At 39.1% G+C, this 25,854-nt stretch overlaps 1 protein-coding gene across 1 annotated transcript; it reads right to left on the bottom strand.

The window, feature by feature from the left end:
- Nucleotides 1-1,074: 1,074 nt before the first annotated feature.
- Nucleotides 1,075-25,854, bottom strand: mtmr9 (myotubularin related protein 9). Its single transcript, XM_055186847.2, has 11 exons — nt 25,732-25,854; nt 24,762-24,944; nt 22,060-22,168; nt 21,409-21,534; nt 20,844-21,017; nt 20,547-20,764; nt 20,151-20,312; nt 11,402-11,543; nt 10,874-11,094; nt 9,484-9,635; nt 1,075-2,309 (listed from the first exon to the last, which is right to left on the bottom strand). The coding sequence occupies exons 2-11, from the start codon at nt 24,941-24,943 to the stop codon at nt 2,146-2,148; spliced, it is 1,650 nt and encodes a 549-aa protein (XP_055042822.2). The 5' UTR covers nt 24,944; nt 25,732-25,854; the 3' UTR covers nt 1,075-2,145.

Raw genomic sequence — 25,854 nt, 5'->3', positions numbered from 1 at the left:
AAACCCTTTCTGTAAAACTTGAAGACAATTTCCACTTCTCTTGACAGCTTACTCTAAAGTCAATTAATCTTTATCCTATTAAAAAATCTTAAAAAGTCTTAAAATTCAATACCAATACTTCAGGTGCATTTGAGGCTTTCCAATCTCAGACTAATGCTAAAACAGGATTGTGTGAACAAAAACTATGAACAAAAACTCTCCCTAATGATTATTTTAGGTTGTTTGGGGTTATCAGGGGTTGGTTATATTCTTAGTGTTAGTCTTCCAACGTTAAATCCAGGCTAAAGTCTCCTAATAATTATGAGATGTAGAGCATTAAAGTTTGATTTCACCTTAATTTCAATCTTTGACATGACATTACTCAGCCAATATTAAATATATATCAAGGTTATATTTTCATACAGTGTTCTTTAAATACGTATGATGATAAAATCTCTGTGTGGCAAGGTACTTGCAAATTGAAAGGTGAGAACAATGTGCTACAGTCCACACATTATTTCTAGAAATAGATGTGAGGGAATCGCTGATCATCTGTGTGACATAAGGTACGTGACTGTGGTCACTTGACGTTTAACAATATCAACACAGTGACGGAAACACAGACGCATGGGAGGTCCTGTATAGGGGGCTTTTGAAACTTGAGTAATGTTAGTACTGCATGTATATAAGGCCCAACCCCCAGGAAATACTGCACTTTGCTGATAATGGGCGGGGAAAGCACACTTATGTTTATATGTTGAGAGATATGGTGCCTTAAACAGCTTGAGTCTATATATGTAGAAGTCTGGAGTCTGGATCTATAGTTTTTTTTTGACAATTTATCATCTGCTTAAACAAGATCAGTTTTAGGGTAGAATTCAAATTACACACATATATATATATCATCATTTTATCCTATTACCCTGAAATGTATTTACAAACAGTAGTTAAGACTTTATTATCTGTGTTTATCATGTAATGCTGATAAGATACTGATAAGTCAAATTTACAGCTAATAATTAACCCTTTATCACCACTTATCGCTCTGGAAGCAGGATGTAGATGGTCATTTTAAGCATGCAAACATCAAATGGCTGTACATTAAATGATAATTTTAATGCCCACATAATGTAACATACTTCAGCTTAACAATTCTATCAGTTATACATTTTGTACATCAAGGCCTGAAACAGTACAAACAATAAGACGCTTATAGTGACAAATCTTAATGATATATGTCAGTGAATCTTTTTAAGTGCCAGAATGACATCAATAAAAAATGATTAACTTGTGCACATTTCCAAAACAACTGACGACAATGTCCAGTCTATTTCCAGTATCAAAACCTACCATGAAGTCAAAACCATTCATACATGCCGTAACCTATTTGATGAAATGTGTAGGCTAGAGTGGTCTTAAATAACTGAAATGTGGACCGAGACCCCTTTAAGCATAAATTTTCATTCACCTGCATACATTTTAATTTTGCATATGCAATCATTTACACTTATATCGTTACCCTGTACAATACTGTGTATTACACATGCACAAAAGGGGGAGGGATCTTATACATATCAAATTCAGCAATTTTTTAATTATGCGTACAGCATATATTTGGAAGAAGTTATTGATTATGTAAGATTCTTTCCAAATTGTTTCCCTTTAAAGACCGCTATTGGTTTATAGCCATATTGTCTATTGCACTTTGTGGCACAGGAAATCAACTATGGCATACGAGTAATCCCTTTTCTCTCAGAATGTGTAAACCGCAACACAATTTCTTAACAAAGTCTGTAGTGAAATGACATCCAGATATAAAACACTTTTTTTTTAAAGTGGCAGCCTGATTGAAACAACCAAGCAAGAATGACAGGTGCGCTGATATCGGCATAGTGTTTGAATGACAATATTTAACCACAACGACACACTAATACAGCAGCGAATCTAGTGGCAATATATTCAAATAAATGTATAATGGCTGTTAAATTCAGCATTAATATGGATAAAGTTAAGCAATTGAATAAGCAAAGGGAAACATGGGCAGAAGGAGAAGGGATGTGTGTGTGTGTACATACACTATGTGCATGGGAGAGCCTCTTCAGTAGTATACAGTAGATAAGGAGAATCAGGAGTGTTGAAATCTCAAGTACGTTGGAGTGGTTTGTTTTACGGTGTCTGCAGTGGGCCGTCCTCGGTCTCGAGCTGGGCCAGCTGCCTCCGCAGGCTGTTCACTTTGTTCTGCAGCTCCTTGTTGTACTCTATAATATGGACCATCTCCTGATTGGCCTCATCTAAACACTTGGTGGAGCGATTCCAGCGAAGAAATACTCCTGGAAGGAAAAGTGCATACGTTTGAATAGGAGTGTAAAGCAGACATCTGAAATCGATAAGATGCTGGATACATGAATGAAAACCATTCCAGATTTAAAAGTTGATGATGTGTAAATATAGTACCTTGTGACATTATCATGTACAGAATACCACACAATCCCATACAAGCATTGATGTCCAATCTCTATATCAAGCATATTCAATTGCAAAACCCTGGAGTACATTAGCGTTATGCAACCAGGTAGAATTACTGGAATCTTCAATGACGTATGACATCATTAAACCCATGTTTCTTAGCACACGTATACGGCTGACTGTTTCCAATGATGAGCTTACGGGTCAATACTCACCCAACTGTGAAATTAACACTCAAATGACGTTGTTTTTCAAATGACCCTGACTCTTACATTCTCTGTGTGCATTTCTTACGAGAATGAAGACTAAATGTTAAAAGCAAATGTATTTTTAACCCCCCTAATTTGTATTTAATTCTTAAAATTGTGTATTTTATTTCTCCATAAGCAGCTGCTTGACAAAAGCTGAACCTAGCATTCCAACATATAGTTTTGTACAAAAGTGTTTTATAAATAGGAGGATAAATACATTCATATATATTTAAAATATGAAAGCTAAATAATTAAGATCCCTGCACGAATTACTGTAAACCACGTCCTTAAACTGGTCCAGTATGAGTCACATTCATTCATACTGGAATATAGCCTGTGCTTCCTGTTACACCGCGTCAAATTATTATGAACATGCCATTTTTTTTTATTTTTCCAATACAGTCAGTAAGTTTAGAAGTGTTATTTTACCCTCAACACTTAAACTCACCTAAAGGATTATTATGAACACTTGTTCAATTTCTCATTGATGCAATTATCTAATCAACCAATCACATGGCAGTTGCTTCAATGCATTTAGGGCTGTGGTCCTGGTCAAGACAATCTCCTGAACTCCAAACTGAATGTCAGATTGGGAAAGAAATGTGATTTAAGCCATTTTGAGCGTGGCATGGTTGTTGGTGCCATACGGGCCGGTCTGAGTATTTCACAATCTGCTCAGTTACTGGGATTGTCACGCACAACCATTTCTAGGGTTTACAAAGAATGGTGTGAAAAGGGAAAAGCATCCAGTATACATCAGTCCTGTGGGCGAAAATGCCTTGTTGATGCTAGAGGTCAGAGGAGAATGAGCCGACTGATTCAAGTTGATAGAAGAGCAACTTTGACTGAAATAACCACTCGTTACAACCGAGGTATGCAGCAAAGCATTTGTGAAGCCACAACACGCACATCCTCGAGGCGGATGAGCTACAACAGCAGAAGACCCCACCGGGTACAACTCATCTCCACTACAAATAGGAAAAAGAGGCTACAATTTGCACAAGCTCACTAAAATTGAACAGTTGAAGACAAGAAAAATGTTGCCTGGTCTGATGAGTCTCGATTTCTGTTGAGACATTCAGATGGTAGAGTCAGAATTTGGTGTAAACAGAATGAGAACATGGATCCATCATGCCTTGTTACCACTGTGTAGGCTGGTGGTGGTGGTGTAATGGTGTGGAGGATGTTTTCTTGGCACACTTTAGGCCCCTTAGTGCCAATTGGGCATGGTTTAAATGGCGCAGCATTTTTTCTGACCATGTCCATCCCTTTATGACCACCATGTACTCATCCTCTGATGGCTACTTCCAGCAGAATAATGCACCATGTCACAAAGCTGGAATCATTTCAAATTGGTTTCTTGAACATGACAATGAGTTCACTGTACTAAAATGGCCCCCACAGTCACCAGATCTCAACCCAATAGAGCATCTTTGGGATGTGGTGGAACGGGAGCTTCGTGCCCTGGATGTGCATTCCACAAATCTCCATCAACTGCAAGATGCTATCCTATCAATATAGGCCAACATTTCTAAAGAATGCTTTCAGCACCTTGTTGAATCAATGCCACACAGAATTAAGGCAGTTCTGAAGGCCAAAGGGAGTCAAACACAGTATTAGTATGGTGTTCCTAATAATCCTTTAGGTAAGTGTATATGACAATGCGAATGTTATTCTATTTAAATGAAATTAAAATGTTAAAAGATACTTTAATACTTTGAAAAATATGCAAAATATGTACGAACGCAGTGCATATGTTGTGGAATGTGCATAAATGTTTGGACATATTTTACCCAATTTACAATATGCTACTTTTTTAATTTTAATTCTTTACATTTTAACACTTGCATGCTTAAAGTTAGATGCATGACCTCCAAATGACAGTTTTGTCATCATATCCTCACTCTTATGTCTATTTTTAATGGAACACAAAAGGAGATATTTTAAACAATTGCACTGCTTTATATGAAATTAAAATAATGGGGACCGAAGCATTTAAGCTTCAAAAAAGATACAAAGACATTTCAGCATTACAAAAGAATCCTGTTCCTGGAAATTTGCAGCGTTCACCTCCAACCTCAATCAAACACACCTGAACCTGCTAATCAAGATTTTTATGACTACCTAAGAATTGTGCTAAAGCAGGGTTGGATCTAAAGTATGCAGCAGGGTAAATCTCCAGGAACAGGGTTGGTGAGCACTGATCTAGGCAAAGGATGTCCATTTTGAAATATAAGAGTTCTACAACAATAACTAGCGTCCACATTACCAGACGATAATAATAATAATTAGTTACATTTATATAACGCTTTTCTGCATTACTCAAAGCCCTATAAGCCGGAGATACACTGCACGATTATTGGCTGTCCCAGACGAGAGATTGCCATGTGAAACAATCATCACAATTTCTGTGATTGTAGCTCTTCATCGGTGGTCCTATTTCGTACAGTGAGAAATGTTCAAAGATGGCCGTTTTCCTGGTCTTGCGACCAAAGATAGCCTACGATAGTTTTCTGACCGTGTCAGAAATTCAGCATGATCACTGCACAGTGTGTTTGTTTACCACTAGCGCAGGCTGGTGACATTGCGTTAACATGTGACGCAGCCATCTAAGCTTCCATGTCATCATCGTACAGTCTTTATGCGTGATGTACCCAAGTTTAAACAATCCATTAGATAATGATCTTATAGGAGTGCTAAAATCCTGCAGTGTATTCCAGGCTTTACATATGAAAAGGGATTCTTCTCAACCACCACCAATGTGTGCAGCATCCACCTGGATGATGCGACGGCAGCCATATTGTGCCAGAACGCCCACCACACACCAGCTTATTAGTGGAGGGGAGACAGAGTGATGTAGCCAATCAGTGTATGAGGGCATGTTTAGTAGACCAATGGGCAAGTTTGGCCAGGATGCCGGGGCACACCCCTACTCTAATGTTAACTTTATGCTAATTTCGCTCACGCGCATGGCACTCACGCAAAGCACTTGCCTTTAGTGGCATTAACTAATATTGCATATTTCTTGTAATAAAAAGTTTTCTGAATACCGGTATGTAAATAGGCTGTTGTTGCATTTACACAGCGGGTAACCAACGAATGTCCTTAACACGCTGCGTTTCGCATAACTCTAATCAGTGAATCTAGTAGTTTGTGTAATCTAATATCTTACCTTTTGGCATAGTCAATGTGGTAGGAAAAAAGCATTACGTAGTGAATTTTAAAAGCAACTGCATCAGCGCTGGATACCTGAGGTCATTTTATGTTATGGACCTTCTCCACAGTGTCATCTGCCTTTTCAAATGCGCGTGAGGTTCAAATAGATTTGATTGGCTGTCAATGGTTTATCCTTCATCAGATGAAAAGAATCGCTCAGAAAGTGATCCCAACGATATTGTTGTATTTTTATCATTACTGTGGGTTCACGCCAGCCGCGTTTGAAACGTCAAATTCGCATCTACCGCGTCTAATTTGCCGCTTGAACAATTTTTAGTTTACTCGCGCGTGAAAGCCGCGTGTGAAATTCTGGTCATGGGAGGGACTCCGCTCGCTTCCTGGAATCACATCACTACTAGAGCAAGCTCCTGATTGGTCAACATGGCGCGTTTTTCCACCAAAGTTCAAATTTTTCAACTAGTGCGTTTCCCGTGGCAACGCTCAATTCACACGAACTAGACACGCGAATGAGGCAAAATCTACCGCACCGCTAAACGCCTCATTCGCGTTGCGAGACCTCCAGATCTGCGTCAACGCGTCTTCACATTGACTTAACATTGAAATCACTTGCGCTTGACGCCTTTACCACGGCTGGTGTGAACGCAGCATTATAGTTGTGGTGTGAACTCCGCTATTCTCTTTAATATTAAACAATTTTTAAAACAATTTTTTATAATTATAGTTATGATTATAATGTGAACGACCCTTTAGTATTATACTGTATGTGGTGAATGGTAATAAACTACAGCGAGGTGTGTGCAAACCTTTTACAGGTAGTGTAGTCCTACGTTCTAAACATATTTCTGAGTTTGCTTATGTGATTGAAAGTAAACCCCCATGGTTTTGAACTCGGCGTCTGCTTGGCTGTTTCAACTGACTGACTTGCTTTCACTGCACCTTTAAAACAAGAGGCATGACAGGCTCTATGGTGAGGCTTAAAAAAAATGAATGGCACAGAGGTCATAGGATAATGCATTTGTGCCACATGGCCTCTCTATTGCATTGAAAGATATGAAACTGCTATTGCACATGCACACAGTAGAAAACCAAATGGTTACTATAAAAAACACTTTAATTATGTTACTTTGGGATCCAAATGAAGTTAAGCTAAAGTAAATTTGTATGTTTTTACTGCTTAAAGACTTTGCATTGTCACTGTATCGTAAACAAAACCTAAACTGGTTTTTATGGTTCTATACATAAAATCAACATTAACTTATACATTTTGTTCATTTTTGTATTTGTTTTAAAACATGTCTTGAAAACCGCCACTATACTCTTTCTTCATTTTGGGTTGGCTCACTAACACTCTACAGATAACTATGCATTAGTCACATGACGGCTTATCTTCAAGATACCAGACTGTTTGCAATAGCTGTAGGGTCTGGTATGTATATATATATATATATATGTATATATATATATATATGTATATATATATATGTATATATATATATGTATATATATATATGTATATATATATATGTATATATATATATGTATATATATATATGTATATATATATATGTATATATATATATATATATATATATATATATATATATATATATATATATATATATATATATATATATACAGTTGTGTTCAAAATTATTCAACCCCCCAATGCTGTTAAGGGTTTTAGGGAATTTAGTGTACATTTGGAATTGTATTCAGAATGAAATCCTACAATGACTTCTTAAAGAACCATATGCAACTAAAATGACATCAATTGGTTTTGTAATATAGTAGTAAATGTTTCTTTTGTGAATTCTTCATTGACACAATTATTCAACCCCTTAAAGAACTACCACTCTGAAGAACAGAGGTTCATTGAAGTGTTTTCAATCAGGTATTGAAAACACCTGTGGATGTCAGGGAACAGCAATAAAGCCTAATAAGCACCAATTAGGCAGCTTTAAAATGACTGTGATACTCAACTCCTTCTAAACATTTACTGGTGTGGTTACAAACATGGTGAAGTCAAAAGAATGGTCCAGGAAGACAAGAGAAGAGGTGATTAATCTTCACAGGAAGGGCAATGGCTATAAAAAGATTGCAAAGCTGTTAAACATACCAAGAGACACCATAGGAAGCATCATTCGCAAATTCAAGGCAAAGGGCACTGTTGAAACGCTTTCTGGTCGTGGCAGAAAAAAGATGCTAACTGCGACTGCTGTGCGCTATCTGAAGCGTAGAGTGGAAAAAAGTCCCCGTGTGACTGCGGAGGAACTGAGAAAAGATTTGTCAGATGTGGGTACTGAAGTTTCTGCTCAGACAATACGGCGCACCCTGCGTACTGAAGGCCTCCATGCCAGAACTCCCAGGCGCACCCCCTTGCTGTCTCCAAAGAATAAGAAGAGTCGACTGCAGTATGCCAAAAGTCATGTGGACAAACCACAGAAGTTTTGGGATAGTGTTCTGTGGAAAATTAGAACTGTTTGGGCCCATGGATCAACGCTATGTTTGGAGGAGGAAAAACAAGGCCTATGAAGAAAAGAACACCTTGCCTACTGTGAAGCATGGTGGGGGGTCAATCATGCTTTGGGGCTGTTTTGCTTCTGCAGGTACAGGGAAACTTCAGCGTGTGCAAGGTACCATGAATTCTCTTCAGTACCAGGAGATATTGGATGACAATGTGTTGCAGTCCGTCACAAACCTGAGGCTTGGGAGACGTTGGACCTTTCAACAGGACAATGATCCCAAGCATACCTCCAAATCCACTAGAGCATGGTTGCAGAAAAAAGGCTGGAACATTTTGAAGTGGCCATCGCAGTCACCAGACTTAAATCCGATTGAGAACCTCTGGTGGGACTTAAAGAAAGCAGTTGCAGTGCGCAAGCCTAAGAATGTGACTGAACTGGAGGCTTTTGCCCATGATGAATGGGCGAAGATACCCGTAGATCGCTGCAAGACACTTGTGTCAAGCTATGCTTCACGTTTAAAAGCTGTTTTAACTGTAAAAGGATGTTGTACTAAGTACTAAGATTGAATGTCACTTGGGGGTTGAATAAAACTGATAATGATGTGAGCACAGAAAAGACATTTGTGGTTATTTCATTATAAATGTTATGTTATATTTGTCTGACCTACACATGCCTCTTTGATGTAATTGTAAGCAGGATGACTGAATGATCAAAATCAATGTCAAACCGGCCAAAACAATCAATTTCAGTTGGGGTTGAATAATTTTGAACACAACTATATATATATATATAAACACCATAAATATTTATACTGCAGAGGAAAATGTCTCAATGATCAACACACAAGATACAAGATATTTACAATAAGAGACACACCATCTCAACCATTTACAAAACATACTTCGATCTTACAATCCACACAAATTATTTTAACACCTAAAGCAGGAACACCGCACAAACATCACACTGCTGCCCTCTAGAGGTTAACATCATAAAACAATATCAAATATTTTATAGATAATGTGCACATATTGGCTATATATACAATTTTAATCTTAACATACAGTATTAAACAACAATTGTATTTATAATATGAGGAGGAGGAGGAGGATATAAGGATAAAATGAAGTTTGTTTGGTGCTCACCCTCCCAAAGCAGAAGACTCTGAGGTGCCACAGATGGCCAGATGACCAGGTTATTTGGCTCGTACAATGGGTTGAGAAATCTCTCCAGCTCCTGAGGTCTGTTCACCCATGACCACAGAGACACAGTCTTCTGAGACAGCTGCAGCTTCTCCCTAAAACATTAAAAAAGGTATACTGTATTGTTGTGCTTTTTGGTAAAATTTATATCATGAGGACCCAAATGACACTGTTTTCATCCATTATCTTGCAATTACATTTAAAAGCCTTTTAAGCAGTCCACACTTCAAGACTGCTGGCTGAATGTCTGATTCTTAATTGGAAACACTAAAGGAGTTACTAAAGGAGTTACTACAGGATTTCGAGGTGACAAGTGTTGCGTTCTTTAGTGGTACAACTGCAAAACAAAGCCGAACTGTGATTGGTTGCTTTACATATCAGTTAGATGGCCTCTTGGGCAGTCCTTGACCAATGAAAGCCACCATGGAGGTCTGTCTACATGAGTAACTAGGTGCAAAATGACCCTTTGCTAAGCCCCGCCCCCTTTGGGTACTGGGACAAGCTTTACATTAATGAATTTGAGTTACAACAGTTAAGAAAACAGGAATTCTTCAATAAACATTACAAAAGAGTAAATGTTTCTCTGACAATACGACTGAGAGATAAAACAGTTCCTGGAAGATTGGCCCGGTTTAAATACTATGGAAGCCAATGGTGCCCTTGTTTCCTGCTTGATTATAAATATCTTCCTTTGTGTTCAGCCAAACAAAAATTTAATACGGGTTTGTAAAAACCTGAAGGTGATTAATAATGACAACATTTTCAATTTTAGGTGAACCATCCCTTTAAGGATGAACAAAAAGCCAACTATCAAAGCCTTGGAGATACTTAATACAGTAAAATAAAGATGCTTTTGAGTTACTGCATCTAGAAAACCAAATAAAATAAACCAAAAAAAATAGTACACGAAGAAGTAAAAAATTAAATAAATCTTGGGTCTGAAGGTCAGATTTGTGACATCATACCACATTGTGCCACACATTGGCAGTAAATGACTGCACCATGTCAGAACATTACACACATACGTAACACACATTCAGTCAACAAATAAAAAACATTACACAATATGTTTATAAAACTATCCTCAGACACAAAAATGCCAGGGCCAGCTACAAGATGACCTTTGTTGAGGCAGGTTTGACTGAAGGGGTGATGACCCCCGTCAACAACCCTGTCTTTCTACGGTCAGGGTCTGCCATGTTTAAACTGTGATGGCTGGTCAGAGATGAGAAGTTTACAATAAGGTAATGCACACTGTGTATGTGAAAATATGTCAGTTGTGAAAATGACAGAACCATACAGGAAAGAAAAAGTAAAGTATGGGAATGCTAACCTCTCAGCCACACTGTTTCCAAGGAAAGTGCCAAACTGTGAGGCATAAGTGTGTTCGAAGAGCATGATGAGGAACTTTTCATTGAACTGGAATGAGCAGGGGAACTGCCGGAGGATTTGCCACACGCAATCCAGGAAGAGCAGGAACACTGGGGCTTCACTCCGCAGCTTCCAATTTGAATACGCAGACTGAGCGCAGCGCTGCTGGAACGGGTGACCTGCCTAAAGATTAAGGTTACTGTAGGTCAGAGTAGGCCATCACATATTACGCAAAGAAAAAGTGACGATCATGTGACATTTCAATGTTATTAAAATACAACCATCTCATTGTTTATATAAATACAATGGCACTGTACATTTGACAGCTACAATAAAGATGCATGATACTGTCTAACACAGTACTAATATTATTAAATACCACCACATCTGATATTTGATTTCATAATGCGGTCACAGCTCACAGAAATAGCAAAACAGGGAACTGAATAAGACAAAGCACATTTTGACATTTCTCAGAAACCTCTCTTACCTGCAACCACTCTCGTTCAATTAGAGTCTCAAAGCCGCGGATGGTTCTGCATGCCGGATCAAGGATGATCTGGGCCAGAGAGGTCACCTGCAGGGTGGAATCTGTGCCCTCTGTGCCATGAACCAAAACTGAGGCCCCTTCCCTATAAAACAATATACACCACAAATAAATGCAACTATGAGGCTGTTTACACCTGGTATGTTAAGATACGCTAGAAGTCAGGGCCGATGTAAAAACATTGTGCTCGGTACATCACACATTAGGTCAATAGGTGTTAAGTAGGCAGTCTCACACCACAAAAGCAATCCGGTCGAATGTATTTAGCATCGCCCGCTAGGGCTGTCACAATTATGAAATTTGGCTGACGGTTAATTGTCTAATAAATTGTGCCGATTATGACGATTGATTGCCTGTTTTGGGGCTTTGACGTTTAATTCTCATATTTTTTGTTTGTTTGTTCATGATATAATTTTTACACATTGTTGTGATTATTTAAATTAAAGGTTTACCTGGCAGTAAATATTAATACACATAACACATATTTAAAATAAATTATTTAATGTTGATTCATTCACTTCCGGTTAGATTGAGAGTGAGCATCGTGCATCAGAGCTCCGTCGAGTTTATCATCCAAATCCTATTTTCTGACTACCTTGTTCCTATTTATATAATATAACATATTCGTTTATCTCAAGAATACTTTACCGTGTCGACTATTGAGCAGTACTACCACGTGAAACGATTTATCACTGCTAAACACCCAGTGTTAGCATATAGCCCGCTAGCATCAACAAACAGGTGCCGGTTTTAGTTACCATTTTGCCGATCTAATGGCGGACTCATCCACTGTATGCTATTCAGACCTGTCCTCACCTGAGCGGGAAGCTGTGGAGCAGTTGATACCCGGTTATCGCAGATCCTACGCGACGTACAGCGCCCAGTTCACCCAGGCTCCAGACATCCACAAGCGACCGAGAAGTGCAAAAAGCGAACACCCTACGCGGTGCAGCTTCACGGACCGCGCTCGAGGGAACGGAGACGCCATCGCCCAGAATGAAAGCGATCGGGAAGCCGTGGAGGAGCCGCTGCCCGGCCGTCGCAGATTCAGCATGCCTCACATCACACTGGCTACAGACGCCCGCAGGTGATCGGGGCGTGCTGCGAGTGAGCTTCCCTCGCGATGTAGCTTCACGGACCGCGTCCAGGCGACCGAAGACGCCATCACCCAACATGAAAGCGGTAAGACTGCGCTTGTTATTGTAACCTGCATTACTTGCCACATGTACAGTTTAGCTTCTTCCATCAGCACAGAGGGGTTTACTTGTGCTAAGTGTATTGAAGTAGTAAGGCTGACGGAGAAGATTGCAGAACTAGAAGCGCGCATCCAAACGCTAGTTGATGACAGCAATACCGCTAATGCTACGAACGCTAATACCGCTAATGCTACGAACGTTAATACCGCTAATGCTACAAACGCTAATACCGCTAATGCTACAAACGCTAATACCGCTAATGCTACAAACGCTAATACCGCTAATGCTACAAACACTGTTTCGGGTGCGCCTAGTGTTAAACGTAATACACATAGCTCGGTTCCATCATCTGAGTCAAGGGGGCCGACTAACTGGGTGACTGTCAGGCGGCAAAGTCGTTTCCGGTGCCCACCCAAGACCCCCCTGGTAATTTCAAACAGGTTCGATATTCTAAGCAATACACCGACTGAGACGTCTGTTAAAAGTGCCTTGGTCATTGGAGATTCGATACTTAGGAACGCGAACATTGAGGCACCAGCCACCATAGTCGATTGTATACCGGGAGCCAGGTCTTCAGACATTAGATCAAAACTTAAAGTGCTGGCTAATGCTAAGCGTAAGTTTTCTAAAATTGTTATTCACGCCGGCACGAATGACACCAGACTCCGCCAGTCGGAGATCACCAAAGAAAATATTAAAGAGATATGTGAAATCGCTAAAACAATGTCAGACAATGTAATATGCTCTGGTCCCCTCCCCGCCTACCGGGGGGATGAAACTTACAGTAGATTATTGTCTCTTCACGACTGGATGTCAAAATGGTGCCCTCAGCATAACGTAGGGTTTATAGACAATTGGAAGCATTTTCGGGGGAGACCTGACCTGCTAAAGAGAGATGGCCTCCATCCATCTCAGGAAGGAAGTGCGATTCTCTCTATAAATCTGACCAATAGTCTTACTTCGAATACAGTCTGACTATCCAGGGTACAAGTCAGGCAACAGACGGATCGGCTTAACCGTCCATCTGTTAGCTGCCGTGATATGTCAAGATCACTTATATCCCAGCACTTCGAGTCAATCTTACCAGAATATCAACACATTTCAACTGTATCTGTTCCCCGAACAAATAAATACAGAGCACCGCTTGCCACATCTGGTACAAATCTGATTAATATAAAATTAGAAAACAATACATTAACAGATGAACCTCGAATGTTAAAATTCGGCCTTCTGAACATTAGATCGCTTACCAATAAAGAACCTATTGTCAATGAAATAGTTACAGACCAAAACTTAGATGCACTCTGTTTAACAGAAACCTGGCTTAAAGCAGACGACTACATTAGTTTAAACGAATCCACCCCACAAGACTATTATTATAAACACGAACCTCGATTAAAGGGGAGAGGGGGTGGTGTAGCTACAATATACAACAAAATTTTTAAAGTAAACCAAAAATCTGAAGTAAAATTTAAATCATTCGAACTAATGTTGTTAAATATGGAAATAACCGATCGTAACCACAAACAGCTCTCTTTTGCCTTAGCTACAATCTATAGACCTCCGGGCCACCATGCAGATTTCCTTAAAGAAATAGCAGATTTCCTGTCTGAGCTTGTAGTCACTGTAGATAAAGCTCTTATCGTTGGTGATTTTAATATTCATGTGGATAACCCAAAAGATGCACTAGGACGTGCATTTATGGATGTTCTAAATTCTCTCAATATTAGACAAAACGTGACAGGGCCAACGCATACTCGTAAGCACACATTAGACTTAATTCTGTCACTCGGGCTCAATATTAATGACATCAAAATATCACCTCAGAGTGATGCAGTTTCTGACCATTACCTTGTGTCATACACTGTACTTCTAGATAGGATCACTCAATCCACAACATGCTACAGATTAGCCAGAACAATAATTTCCACCACTAAAGATAGATTTATTAGCACTCTTCCAGACCTGTCCCAAATTAAACATGTAGCAGATAACTGTGACGATCTAGATATTGTAATAGAAAACCTAAACAATGTCTGTTCTAACACATTGGATGCCATTGCTCCCATTCGAAAAAAGAGAATCAAAGAAAAACCGCCAGCTCCATGGTATGATCATCACACCGCAGCACTCAAAAAGGCAACTAGGAAAATGGAAAGAAATTATAGAAGCACAAAGTTAGAGGTATGGCGTGCAGCATGGAAAGAGAGTGTTAAACAATACAGACAGGCTATTAAAACCGCCAGATCTACCTATCTTAGCAAGCTTATAAATGAGAATCATAATAACCCTCGTTTCCTCTTCAGCACCGTTGCAAAACTGACTAGAAATAAAGAACAAACAGAAACCAATAGTAAACTTCAACACAATAGTAACGACTTCATGAACTTCTTTTCTAACAAAATTACGGCTATAAGGAACAACATCGTAGCTACCCAGGCAGCCACCACTCTACCCGTTAGTTCACTTAACACTAGACTACCATACGAACATCTTGATTCATTTAAACCTACTACAATAGATGAGCTCTCTAGACTAGTTACATCATCCAAATCATCGTCCTGTATATTAGACCCCGTTCCCACAAAACTGCTTAAAGAGGTATTCCCTGTAGTGTCAACCCCGGTTCTAAATATCTTTAACTCATCGCTAGAAATAGGATACGTTCCAACAGCTTTCAAACTAGCAGTTATTAAACCGCTGATTAAAAAACCGCAGCTTGACCAGGGAGAGCTTAATAACTTTAGACCAATCTCAAATCTCCCTTTTCTTTCGAAAATATTAGAAAAGGTAGTGGCAAGCCAGTTACGCACATTCTTGACAAATAATAGTACATATGAAAAGTTCCAATCAGGATTCAGGCCCCACCATAGCACAGAGACAGCGTTGCTTAGAGTTACAAATGACCTCCTATTAACATCCGATCGTGGTGAAATCTCAATTCTTATATTATTAGACCTTAGTGCAGCCTTTGACACAATAGATCATACAATCTTACTCAATAGACTAGAAAACTATGTTGGTATCAGTGGTCAGGCGCTAGCCTGGTTTAGGTCGTATCTAACCAATCGCTATCACTTTGTTTATGTAAACGAGGAAGAGTCATATCACTCCCTGGTTAAATACGGTGTACCGCAGGGTTCGGTTTTAGGTCCTATCCTGTTCTCGTTATACATGTTACCTCTAGGAGACATTATCAGGAAACATAACATAAGTTTTCACTGCTATGCGGATGATACCCAGCTTTACATCTCCTCACATCCCAGCGAAACACACACGTTTTCTAAGCTAACAGACTGCCTTAGCGATGTTAGTGACTGGATGGCACATAACTTTCTTAAGCTGAACTCCAATAAGACAGAGATACTTATTATTGAACCGAATCGCTACAAACATAATATGTCAGATTACACGTTGCACATAGATGGCTGCACTGTGGTGCCATCTTCCACGGTTAGGAACTTAGGTGTGATGTTCGACAGCAACTTATCCTTCGATAGTCATATCGCCAACGTCTGCCGCACAGCATTCTTCCATCTTAGAAATATCTCGAAAATACGCCATATACTGTCTACATCTGACGCAGAGAAGCTTATCCATGCTTTTATGACCTCTAGAATAGACTATTGTAACTCGCTACTCGGGGGATGCCATGCAAATCAAGTAAACAAGCTTCAGCTAGTTCAAAACGCTTCCGCAAGGGTACTTACTCGATCTAAAAAAGTATGACCACATAAGCCCAATTCTGGCATCTTTACACTGGCTACCAGTTAAATATCGCATACAATTTAAAATATCACTAATCACCTACAAAGCTTTAAATGGCCTAGCACCCTCATATCTTAGAGAATTACTATCAGAATACAATCCATCACGCACACTACGGTCGCAAAATTCTGGTCTCTTGATTATCCCTAGACTATCAAAAGTGTCTAAAAGTGGAAGGTCATTTTCCTACTTAGCCCCTAAGCTCTGGAATGATTTACCAACCGATGTCCGAGAATCAGACACAGTCGATAATTTTAAATCTAGACTTAAAACTTTTCTCTTCAACAAAGCATTCGCATAATTTGTCTAGTAAAAGTACTTAACTCGAAATAGTTATCTGTACGGAACAAAGCACTCGCGGTCATAACACAGACCAACCAAATAAATAAATAAAAACCTTATCTTAACCTATAGTCGGATTGCGATTTTGGAACTTTCGTGTTCTTGTGAATAGTATGCCATACAAACCCGTTTGCCACTGAACCTGCATTAACGACGACAGTGGGGCTTCCAGCCTTAGTCAAACGGGTTGGCACGTATGGTTGGGTTGTGATTTTGGCGCTTTCTTTCTATTGCGAATAGTATGCCATACAGACCCGTTTGCCACTGAACCTGCATTAACGACGACAGTGGTGCTTCCTGCCTTAGTCAAACGGGTTGGCACGTATGGTCGGGTTGCGATTTTGGCGCTTTCTTGTGTCTTGTAAATAGTATGCCATACAGACCCGTTTGCCACTGAACCTGCATTAACGACGACAGTGGGGCCTCCAGCCTTAGTCAAACGGGTTGACACGTATGGTCAGGTTGCGATGTTGGGCGTTTTCTCGTGATCTTGTAAATAGTATGCAATATAGACCCGTTTGCCACTGAACCTGCATTAACGACAAAAGTGGGGTTACAGGCCTTAGTCAAACGGGTCGACAGGTTTCATTTTCTCTTAAAAATCGGAAGGTGACCCTTAGTTACCATATATACCGTCGCAGTGGGCCCCCAATTTGCAAAATCCTCAACTGTGGATAAAACAATTATGCCTCAATAGTTAGTCTGTCTGAAACTAAGCTGATTAAACCACATCACTGTGTGACACTTGCATTACATGTGAACGGCCCCTACGCTAATATGATTTTGTTTTTCTCTCCCTGTCTCGTCCCTGGGTCCCATTGACCCTGAGGACAATGGGACAAACAGACCCAGTTCCGGTAGATGTGAAAGTCGGCACACCTCTGATCTACTGGTCGTCCTTCAATGTGATGCCCAGCTGATGCCTGACCAACGACCACCGGCAGGACCCGCTTAATATCCGCTTAATCTCTGCTTAATCTCCGCTTAAGCTCCTTATCCGTTTATATGTGTGTATATACATGTATATCTCCCAAGGGTTTTTCCCTCCTAGGACTTTTATTTTTATTTCCTCGGCTAAACAACCCGGGGTTTTTGTTTTTTTTCTCCTAGGGGGTTTTTTACCCCGGGGAGGTAGCCTGCTTTGGCTTAACTTAGCTTCTTCTTCTAGACGTTACATTAGTAATATGCTCGCTCATAATGTCGCGTCATAGCTGCAGCAAATTTGACTGCTTATGCTATTGTGTATTATGTTATGCTTTCTGTCGTTTTTCTGTGCTTTTACTGCTTCTATTAATGTAAAGCTGCTTTGAAACAATTGAGTATTGTGAAAAGCGCTATATAAATAAAATTGAATTGAATTGAATTGAATTGAAAAATTGAATTGAATTGAATTAATGAATATATATTTCAAAAACTGAAAATTCTTCAGAAGAAATAAACAATAAAGTCTCTGAAAAGTAACTGAAAATAAAAATGCGATCAAAATTAACTGACAATACCATAACAGGCCTTAAATAGCAGCCAATCATACTAAGGTCATATTGCTTGACCACATGTCTGTAGTGGCTGCAAAAAATCAATTACTTACAGATCCTTAAAGTGACACTTTGAAGTTTTTCAACCTTCATAATATTTTTTCAAGACCCTTGTGATTGTACATCCACTTAAAATAGGTTGAATGACATGTCCACCATAGCCTGACGGGGTCTTTATCGCTTTTACTCTTACTTTTAAACTTGGGGTTTCGGCAGCAACTAAGAAAAAGAAACCCAAGGTTTTGTTGGAGGAGACCAGAAAGAGAAAAGGGGAGAGTGACAGAATAAAAAGAAGGACGGGTATCAATTATATTGGGCCAGCGTTCGCTCGCTGTTGTGAACTAAAGAAGGAGGAGGGGTTTCTGGCCGATGCTGACTTGGTCGTCATGCTTTTGTACTAGTAAGTAATGTTATAATGCTTGCATATAAAAGACCTGTCTGGCAGCCGAATACTATTTTTTACGTGAATTTTACTGGAGGCTACTTGGAAAGTCTAGAGAGAGTCTTATATCACATGACATTGTGGCGCCGTGGTAGCGTCATAGACCTACGACACGGCGATCCGGTTTCGATTCCCCTTTAAGACAATATTTTTTTAAATATAATCTTTAACCAAGCGACCACCGTTACAACTGGCTTGTAAACGTGAGCTATGCGATTTGTTTGGCGTTTGATGAAAATAAAACCCATGAAATTATATTATATGACACATGACATGCTGGAAGGCACACTTTGTGATCTAAAGAGTTGTCTTCTTTTCCTTTGCGACAGTGCTGCGGTGCTTGTGGCATCTAGGGGCGCTAAACGTGAAAAATACATGTCTAGCACCCCCTAGTGGCCAAAAAGTTCCATGGTGTGCCTTTAAGAATAACATCATTCATTTCCCTAAATTTGCAATTGATGTTTTGGTATGTTTTACAGCATTTCTTTAAATGCAGTTTTTCCACTGTATTGAATGGCTTTGCACAGTTAAGCAGAGCCATCTGATACTGTCTCGTTTATACAGGCGCTGCAGCTCCCCCTTGTGTTTTTTAAAGAGATCTGCAATCATTGCGGTGATCTGAAATCATAGCGATGAGGTCAAACTATCGCGATGAGACGATTATTTAATAATTGTGAATTTGATCGAACGAAACGCAATTAACGCATCTTAATATCAGGTGTAAACAGGGCCTATAAGTTGGCCATTTGTACTGTAGTTACACTGTGGTTCTTTCGAAATTGTGCTTGTTTGTTTCAGCACCATGTCAGGTTCTGGCTCAACCAATGGCGTGATCTGGGGAAAGGACTGCATGTGGTCCGTATCAATGGTTCAAGGTTTGTCTGGCTAGCATTGTCCAGTAATGTCCAGCTGATAGTTGTAACTACATTTCTGACCAAATACAATTCTGCAAGTACCATATGAATTGAAAACATTGCATTATATCAGATGATTTAATGGTATGTGGTTTTTAAAAATATTAAGAAAAAATAAAACAGACTTTGTTAACATTGTATTATCAAAATTGTATTATCAACCTCCTCAACCATAACACAGGAAAAAAACTGTGTGTGTGACGTAGATTATTTTACTAAATCAAATACTACAAACCCGATAATGAAGCATTAAAACAGTCATGGTGGCACAAACCTAATAATGATTATGGTAGATCAACAGCTGTGGAGAGAAACAGGGCAACAACGACTTCTGTAATTAACTAAGCATAGTGTTAAAGCAGGGAAAGCACTAATTAGCACAACACGTTGTATGCAGTCATCCTAAGAGATGCTGACACTGTGTGTGGAGAGAGAGAGAGAGAGAGAGAGAGAGAGAGAGAGAGAGAGAGAGAGAGAGAGAGAGAAAAGATGTACCTGTCGATACACTGTGCAGCCAGGCAAGCAGTGGTGAGGATTTCTTTAACATGACTTTGCCAGTTAGAAGCTTCAAGTTTACTGAGCCAGCGGTCCATGCTGTGTGACTGATCATTGCAGGCCTCCACCAGCTTTATCAAACTCTCCTGAAGAATACTGGACCTGTAAGACATCACAGGTCACCCTAATATTATGCACACAAATTTGACTTGAGTACATTGATTGCCATAATCTATTACACCCACCGTTAAGTGACATATAAAACAAAAATGGGCCACCTCATGTCTGTGAAATTGTCTTTTCCTGTCTAAGTGAGCAATGCTTAGCCAGACTAAGCTTAAATGTGGACCAGACCTTATGCCGTTTGGTCAAAGGTCTGGTTATGTGAGTACAAACCTCTCAATAGCTTTATGGATCCTCCTCCACTGTGGGTAGTTGGCTTCCTGTTCAAATCCACCTCCCCTGGCTTTAGCCTGCTGCGCCACAGCTATTGTCCGCGTGTCGATGATGTAACCACGCTTCCCTGCACAAAGCGTGGCATTGATCAGTTTTTCATCCTCTTTGCAGCGACGCCCATTGGTTCCAGTTAGCGGCTGCCCTGCTCGCATCATCACCTGGAGACAGAGCAGAGGGCAATGTGATTGGATCTGTGCCAAATGGATTTACATGATCTCCAAAAGTTAAACCGCTAACCATGCCGTTTTTCTTGTGGTAGTAGCTAAGCACAGGGAAACGGCCACCGTGGCGGAAAGAAGCAGCTTTGACTAGAGTTTCATCATCGATGACTTTCGGCACGGTCAGCACGGAGGGGTAGGAGGGGCACACGCTGAAGTCTTTATTCAACTCACTCAGTCTCCATTCATCTGTCTGTGAGGAGAAAGCAGAACTCGGTATCAAGTACATTAATAGTACATAGTATGTACGTGTTAACCTAAAGCTTTGTGAACCCCTGAAATCAGGTTAGAGGTTATTGTATTTAAATAATATGTAATGATGCTTACATCACTATAACCAATAATAATTGGATAATTGGAAAGTTAAATCAGCATACTATTACTCCGTGTAAATCTGAAAAGGGTGTCCGGGTTTTTGAAACACTAGCTTTATTTGTTTTTTATAACTGGAAACTCACAACACGCAGTCCAAATTATTTGTTTTCAAGCTTCCCAGAGAGAACATTATCCATCATACACTGAAAAATATTATAACAACTTTTTTGTTGACCTCAACATCAAGGCCTTCAGGGATTAAACAATACCATAGACTCCAGATCTTTGAAAGCCTCTTCTGGTTGAAACAACTGCCATCCATCCTCAATGACCTCAAAAAGAGGACGATAGAAGAACGGATACATCAGTGAGACGGAGTCCAGCGTAGACAGAGCCTGAAAGACAAACATTTAACATTGACACTATAAACAGAGGTTATCTTAGTTCATTTATGATCATGAGCCAGGTTTCACATTTGTGCTTGGAGGGGCATCTACGGGCCAACAGGGGTACTGCAATACTTTGAGATTACTTTGAAACCACCTAAACAAACACACCCCAACCCAATAGCATCTGGACCTTCTTTTGTTAGACCCGCCCCACACATACGCAACCCAGACATGCCCCTTACTGCTGATTGGCTACAAGTGTGTTTTGGTACTCGGCCCAAATCTCTTTTCCAAAGTTTTTCAAAAATCATGGACCCCGGCTTTAAATTAATTAAAATATTTTAGCCTTAAGTTAATCGAGCTACCAAATAAAATGAAAAAATATGAATTCTAAAAAATTTTTATTTCGTTATTGCTCAGACAAACTCATAACTGCCCACCCAGCACTACTAAAGTCCTCCTGTTTTTAGGGTTAGGATTAGAATATTATCTAATATTATCCTTATTGAGTGACAATGTGTGCCATCTCACCTCAATTGAGTTGGCAATATTGAGACACTCGTCCATGCCAGGTATGTCCAACTGAATCACTCGCAGATCTTTACATTTCACAATAATAGTTCCAAGTGGCCCGACGAATCTGCACACAATTTTTATAAAAAGGTTCATATTTAACGATAAAGTTAAATAAAACAAAAAAAAAGGTAATGCATTAGGTATCACAAACTAACAATAAACAATGATCTTATTGTGCTCTGCAAATTCATACTTGTTCATAAAAGTTGTCTTGACCAATGGTTCTTAAACTGGGGGCCGCGAGATGGTGCCAGGGGGGCCCCAGTTTTATGACATTTTATAAAATACATTCATTTTTCATGAATTCTGTGTAATTAAACCTAAAATAAATAAGGCTACTAACCAACAGCACTACTTGTATAACTTAATATGTTTTGTTTAATTAAAATGTTAAATTTTTGAACATTTTTGTCATAAATTTTCTTTAGGGGGGCCGCGAAGGAATGCACCGTACACAAGGGGGGCCGCACGCAGAAAAAGTTTGAGAACCACTGGTCTAGACATTGACCAGACATGCAAGAACCAGTGAGATTCAATGTTATAGATATGCTGTTATATTTAAACTCACCGCACTGATCTGTATGTAGCCGTAGATACGATATTGATCAATAAATAAGATCAAAATATTAATATTTTAAAATATTTTGTCTCAAAAATGTATTCCTTCGCTATCCGAATTATTTTAAAGGAGACATTTCACAAGACTTTTTTGAGATGTCAAATACATCTTTGGTGTCTCCAGAGTACGTATGTGAAGTTCTAGCTCAAAATACCATATAATTTATTATAACATGTTTAAATTGACACTTTGTAGTTGTGAGCAAAATTGTGCCATTTTTTGTGTGTCCTTTGGCAGTGCCATGGTTGGATAGTGCAGATTAAGGGACATCACAAGGGGACCAACATTTCTATGACCTATTTTTTCACATGCTTGCAGAGAATGGTTTACCAAAACTAATTTTGATCTTTTTTACCATTTCTAGGTTAATAAAAGCATTCGGGACCCAAGTCAAATTTTCATGATATGTTCCCTTTAATGATGGATCTAGGTACTTTATGTAGCATGACCATATTGAGCACCATATAAGAAAATAACATGATATCATTTTAATATAAAATTATGCACCTGCATTCGACTGAAGATATAAAGTCACATACATCTGCGATGACATGAGGGCTAGCCAATTATGAGAGAATTTACATATTTGGGTGAACTATTCCCTTAACCCTCAATCGGTCCTTGGGGTCTATATGACCCCAAACGACATTTCATTGGTTAACAAAAAAGGTTCCCTTCATCTCAGAGATGTAAAACTTTGTGACTTTTCCTAAATAATCTATCTTTACATATACAAAAAAGAACTGGGCTTGATTCGGTTGTTCTAAAGGTATGTAAATTTTTTTTATCAATCTGTGCCTTGGGGTCAATATGACCCAAATTGAAAGTGAATGGGAAATGCACAAAAATGTATAATTTATAAATAAATATCAATAAATCCAGCATAAATCTGAAAATTTTGACACAGAAGTGAAGGCCTGGTACTTGTGCACAAATGCAATGCAAAAAACACATGCTCACACAAACGCACACAAATACACACACACACACACACACACACACACACACACAAACACACACACACACACACACACACACACACACACACACACACACACACACACCCACACAAAGGTATAACTGCCACAGAGAGCATTTCTGTGGAATTTGGCAAATAAAATCAGTCACAAATGCAGAAAATAACACATTAAGGGGTGTGACCTAATGCACACACATGTACACTCACAAACACCCTCACAAACACCCTCACACACACGCGCGCACACACGCGCGCACACACACACACACACACACACACACACACACACACACACACACACACACACACATGCTCTTTCTCTCTCCTTCTCATGCACACTCTCTCACGAACTCTCTCTCTCTCTCACACACAAACACACACACACACACACACACACACTCACACATGCGTGCACACACACACAGACACACACACACACACTTACACTCAGTCAAATTTCTATGGCATTTTGTAAAAACAGACATTTCAAAATACATCAAAAACTATAAAAAATACTATTTGACATAATATTTATTTTTAATATCCTTTCTAATGTTTACATAAACATAAATTTACAAAATGTATCACAAAAGTAATGATTTGAGCAGCTGTCCATATCCAGGAAAATGAATGGGTCTCTATGGGAATCTGGCGGTCTAAATGATTTAATTCCTACACTGTAATTCTCTTGTGTTTTTTTTCTAAAAAACGATGCCTGAATTCAACACCTCACACCTATATTAATATCTAAAAACAATTTAAATCAAATTTACATAATAATTATTGTGAATTTTCATAAACAATTGATATTTTTCAGGAAAGCCAATTGTGTAGTTGAGGATTTTAGTGGTAAACAGGTACAAAACTACTTCAAATCTCTCAAAACACAGCTTTATTGTATAGATGAGAAGTAAACAAAAAAAATGATATATTATTTGTATTATTGAAAATGTATATTTTTCTTACAATTATGCTTTAAATTTTGGGTTCATATAGACCCCATGGGCCATAAGTGTAAACAGAAAACGAGGAGCGTTTGAGGGTTAAGTACAGCAGTACCTTTTCTCAATAGAGTCAATGTTGGCATGAAGCAGCCAGAGTTCCTCTGTGTTATCTTGGCGAGAGGACAGGATGATGTGATGTCCTGTCAGACAAAGAGTTCCCTCCACTTTGGGCATGAAGGGTCGGTGAAGGATCACCCCGTCCACACGAGGGGTTTTAATCAGCTCAGCAAACTCCATTCTGCATACAGAGGTGATTTAATACTATATGAAAGTATGATCAGAAGTATCAAGACCATTCACATCACAACTTAAGCTTCCAAAAAATATATCTTGCACTATTATTGAAGGTAAAAATGGTCTAAAACAGCGTGACTAAAAGCATGCATTACAAAGTCTATATTTAGTCAAATTGGACTGGTTTATTTTAAAAAATTAAACAAAAGCTACTAAACATTATTAAAGAAAGTCACCTATTACTTAAAAGAAACTATGACTGTTTCTTTTGAATGGTCTTATTTTCTCAAAGCCAAGATCAGGACCCTGAGTATAATACAGACAAAACACAAGAAATCGAAAACACTAATCTACTTCCTATTTTCTCATTACTAGTTTTGTAATTTTTTTATATGTCTTGCAGTTGTGTAATTCTCATCATAGGCTATGAAATACACCCCCTGCGGATCACATCAACACTGGAAAAACCGCACAAACAATAAAACAATAACACATATTTGAATTTTTATTTCAACCAACATAAAATGGGAGACACACGTCTTTACAAACAGTTACTGTAACAGCATCACTGTGTCCATCATATTTGTTTTGGCTCGCTGTGCATCACACCGAATATGAAAACAGACGGGATGACTAGCTTTACATCGCTTCGACATAACATAATAACTCATTCCTACATCGAAAACAGGCCACATGCAATCAACGAAACACAGAAGATGTAATGTAAACGACCAATAACAGTAAAGACTTTAAAAAACATGCAGAAAAGATCATTTTATTGCTCCTCTCACCTGACACATCCACTTCCTTATCTTGACTGCTTTGCTGGATTGGGCAACAGTCAGCAGGCAAAGTTGAAGCAATATCGCCATCTACTGGTTTGGCTGAAATAATAAACCTATTGTAAAATAAAG

The sequence above is a fragment of the Misgurnus anguillicaudatus genome, chromosome 18, assembly GCF_027580225.2.
Source record: "Misgurnus anguillicaudatus chromosome 18, ASM2758022v2, whole genome shotgun sequence".
NCBI lineage: Eukaryota > Metazoa > Chordata > Actinopteri > Cypriniformes > Cobitidae > Misgurnus > Misgurnus anguillicaudatus.
The sequence above is the reverse complement of the archived record's forward strand: the minus strand, read 5'-3'. Positions and strand labels throughout refer to the sequence as shown.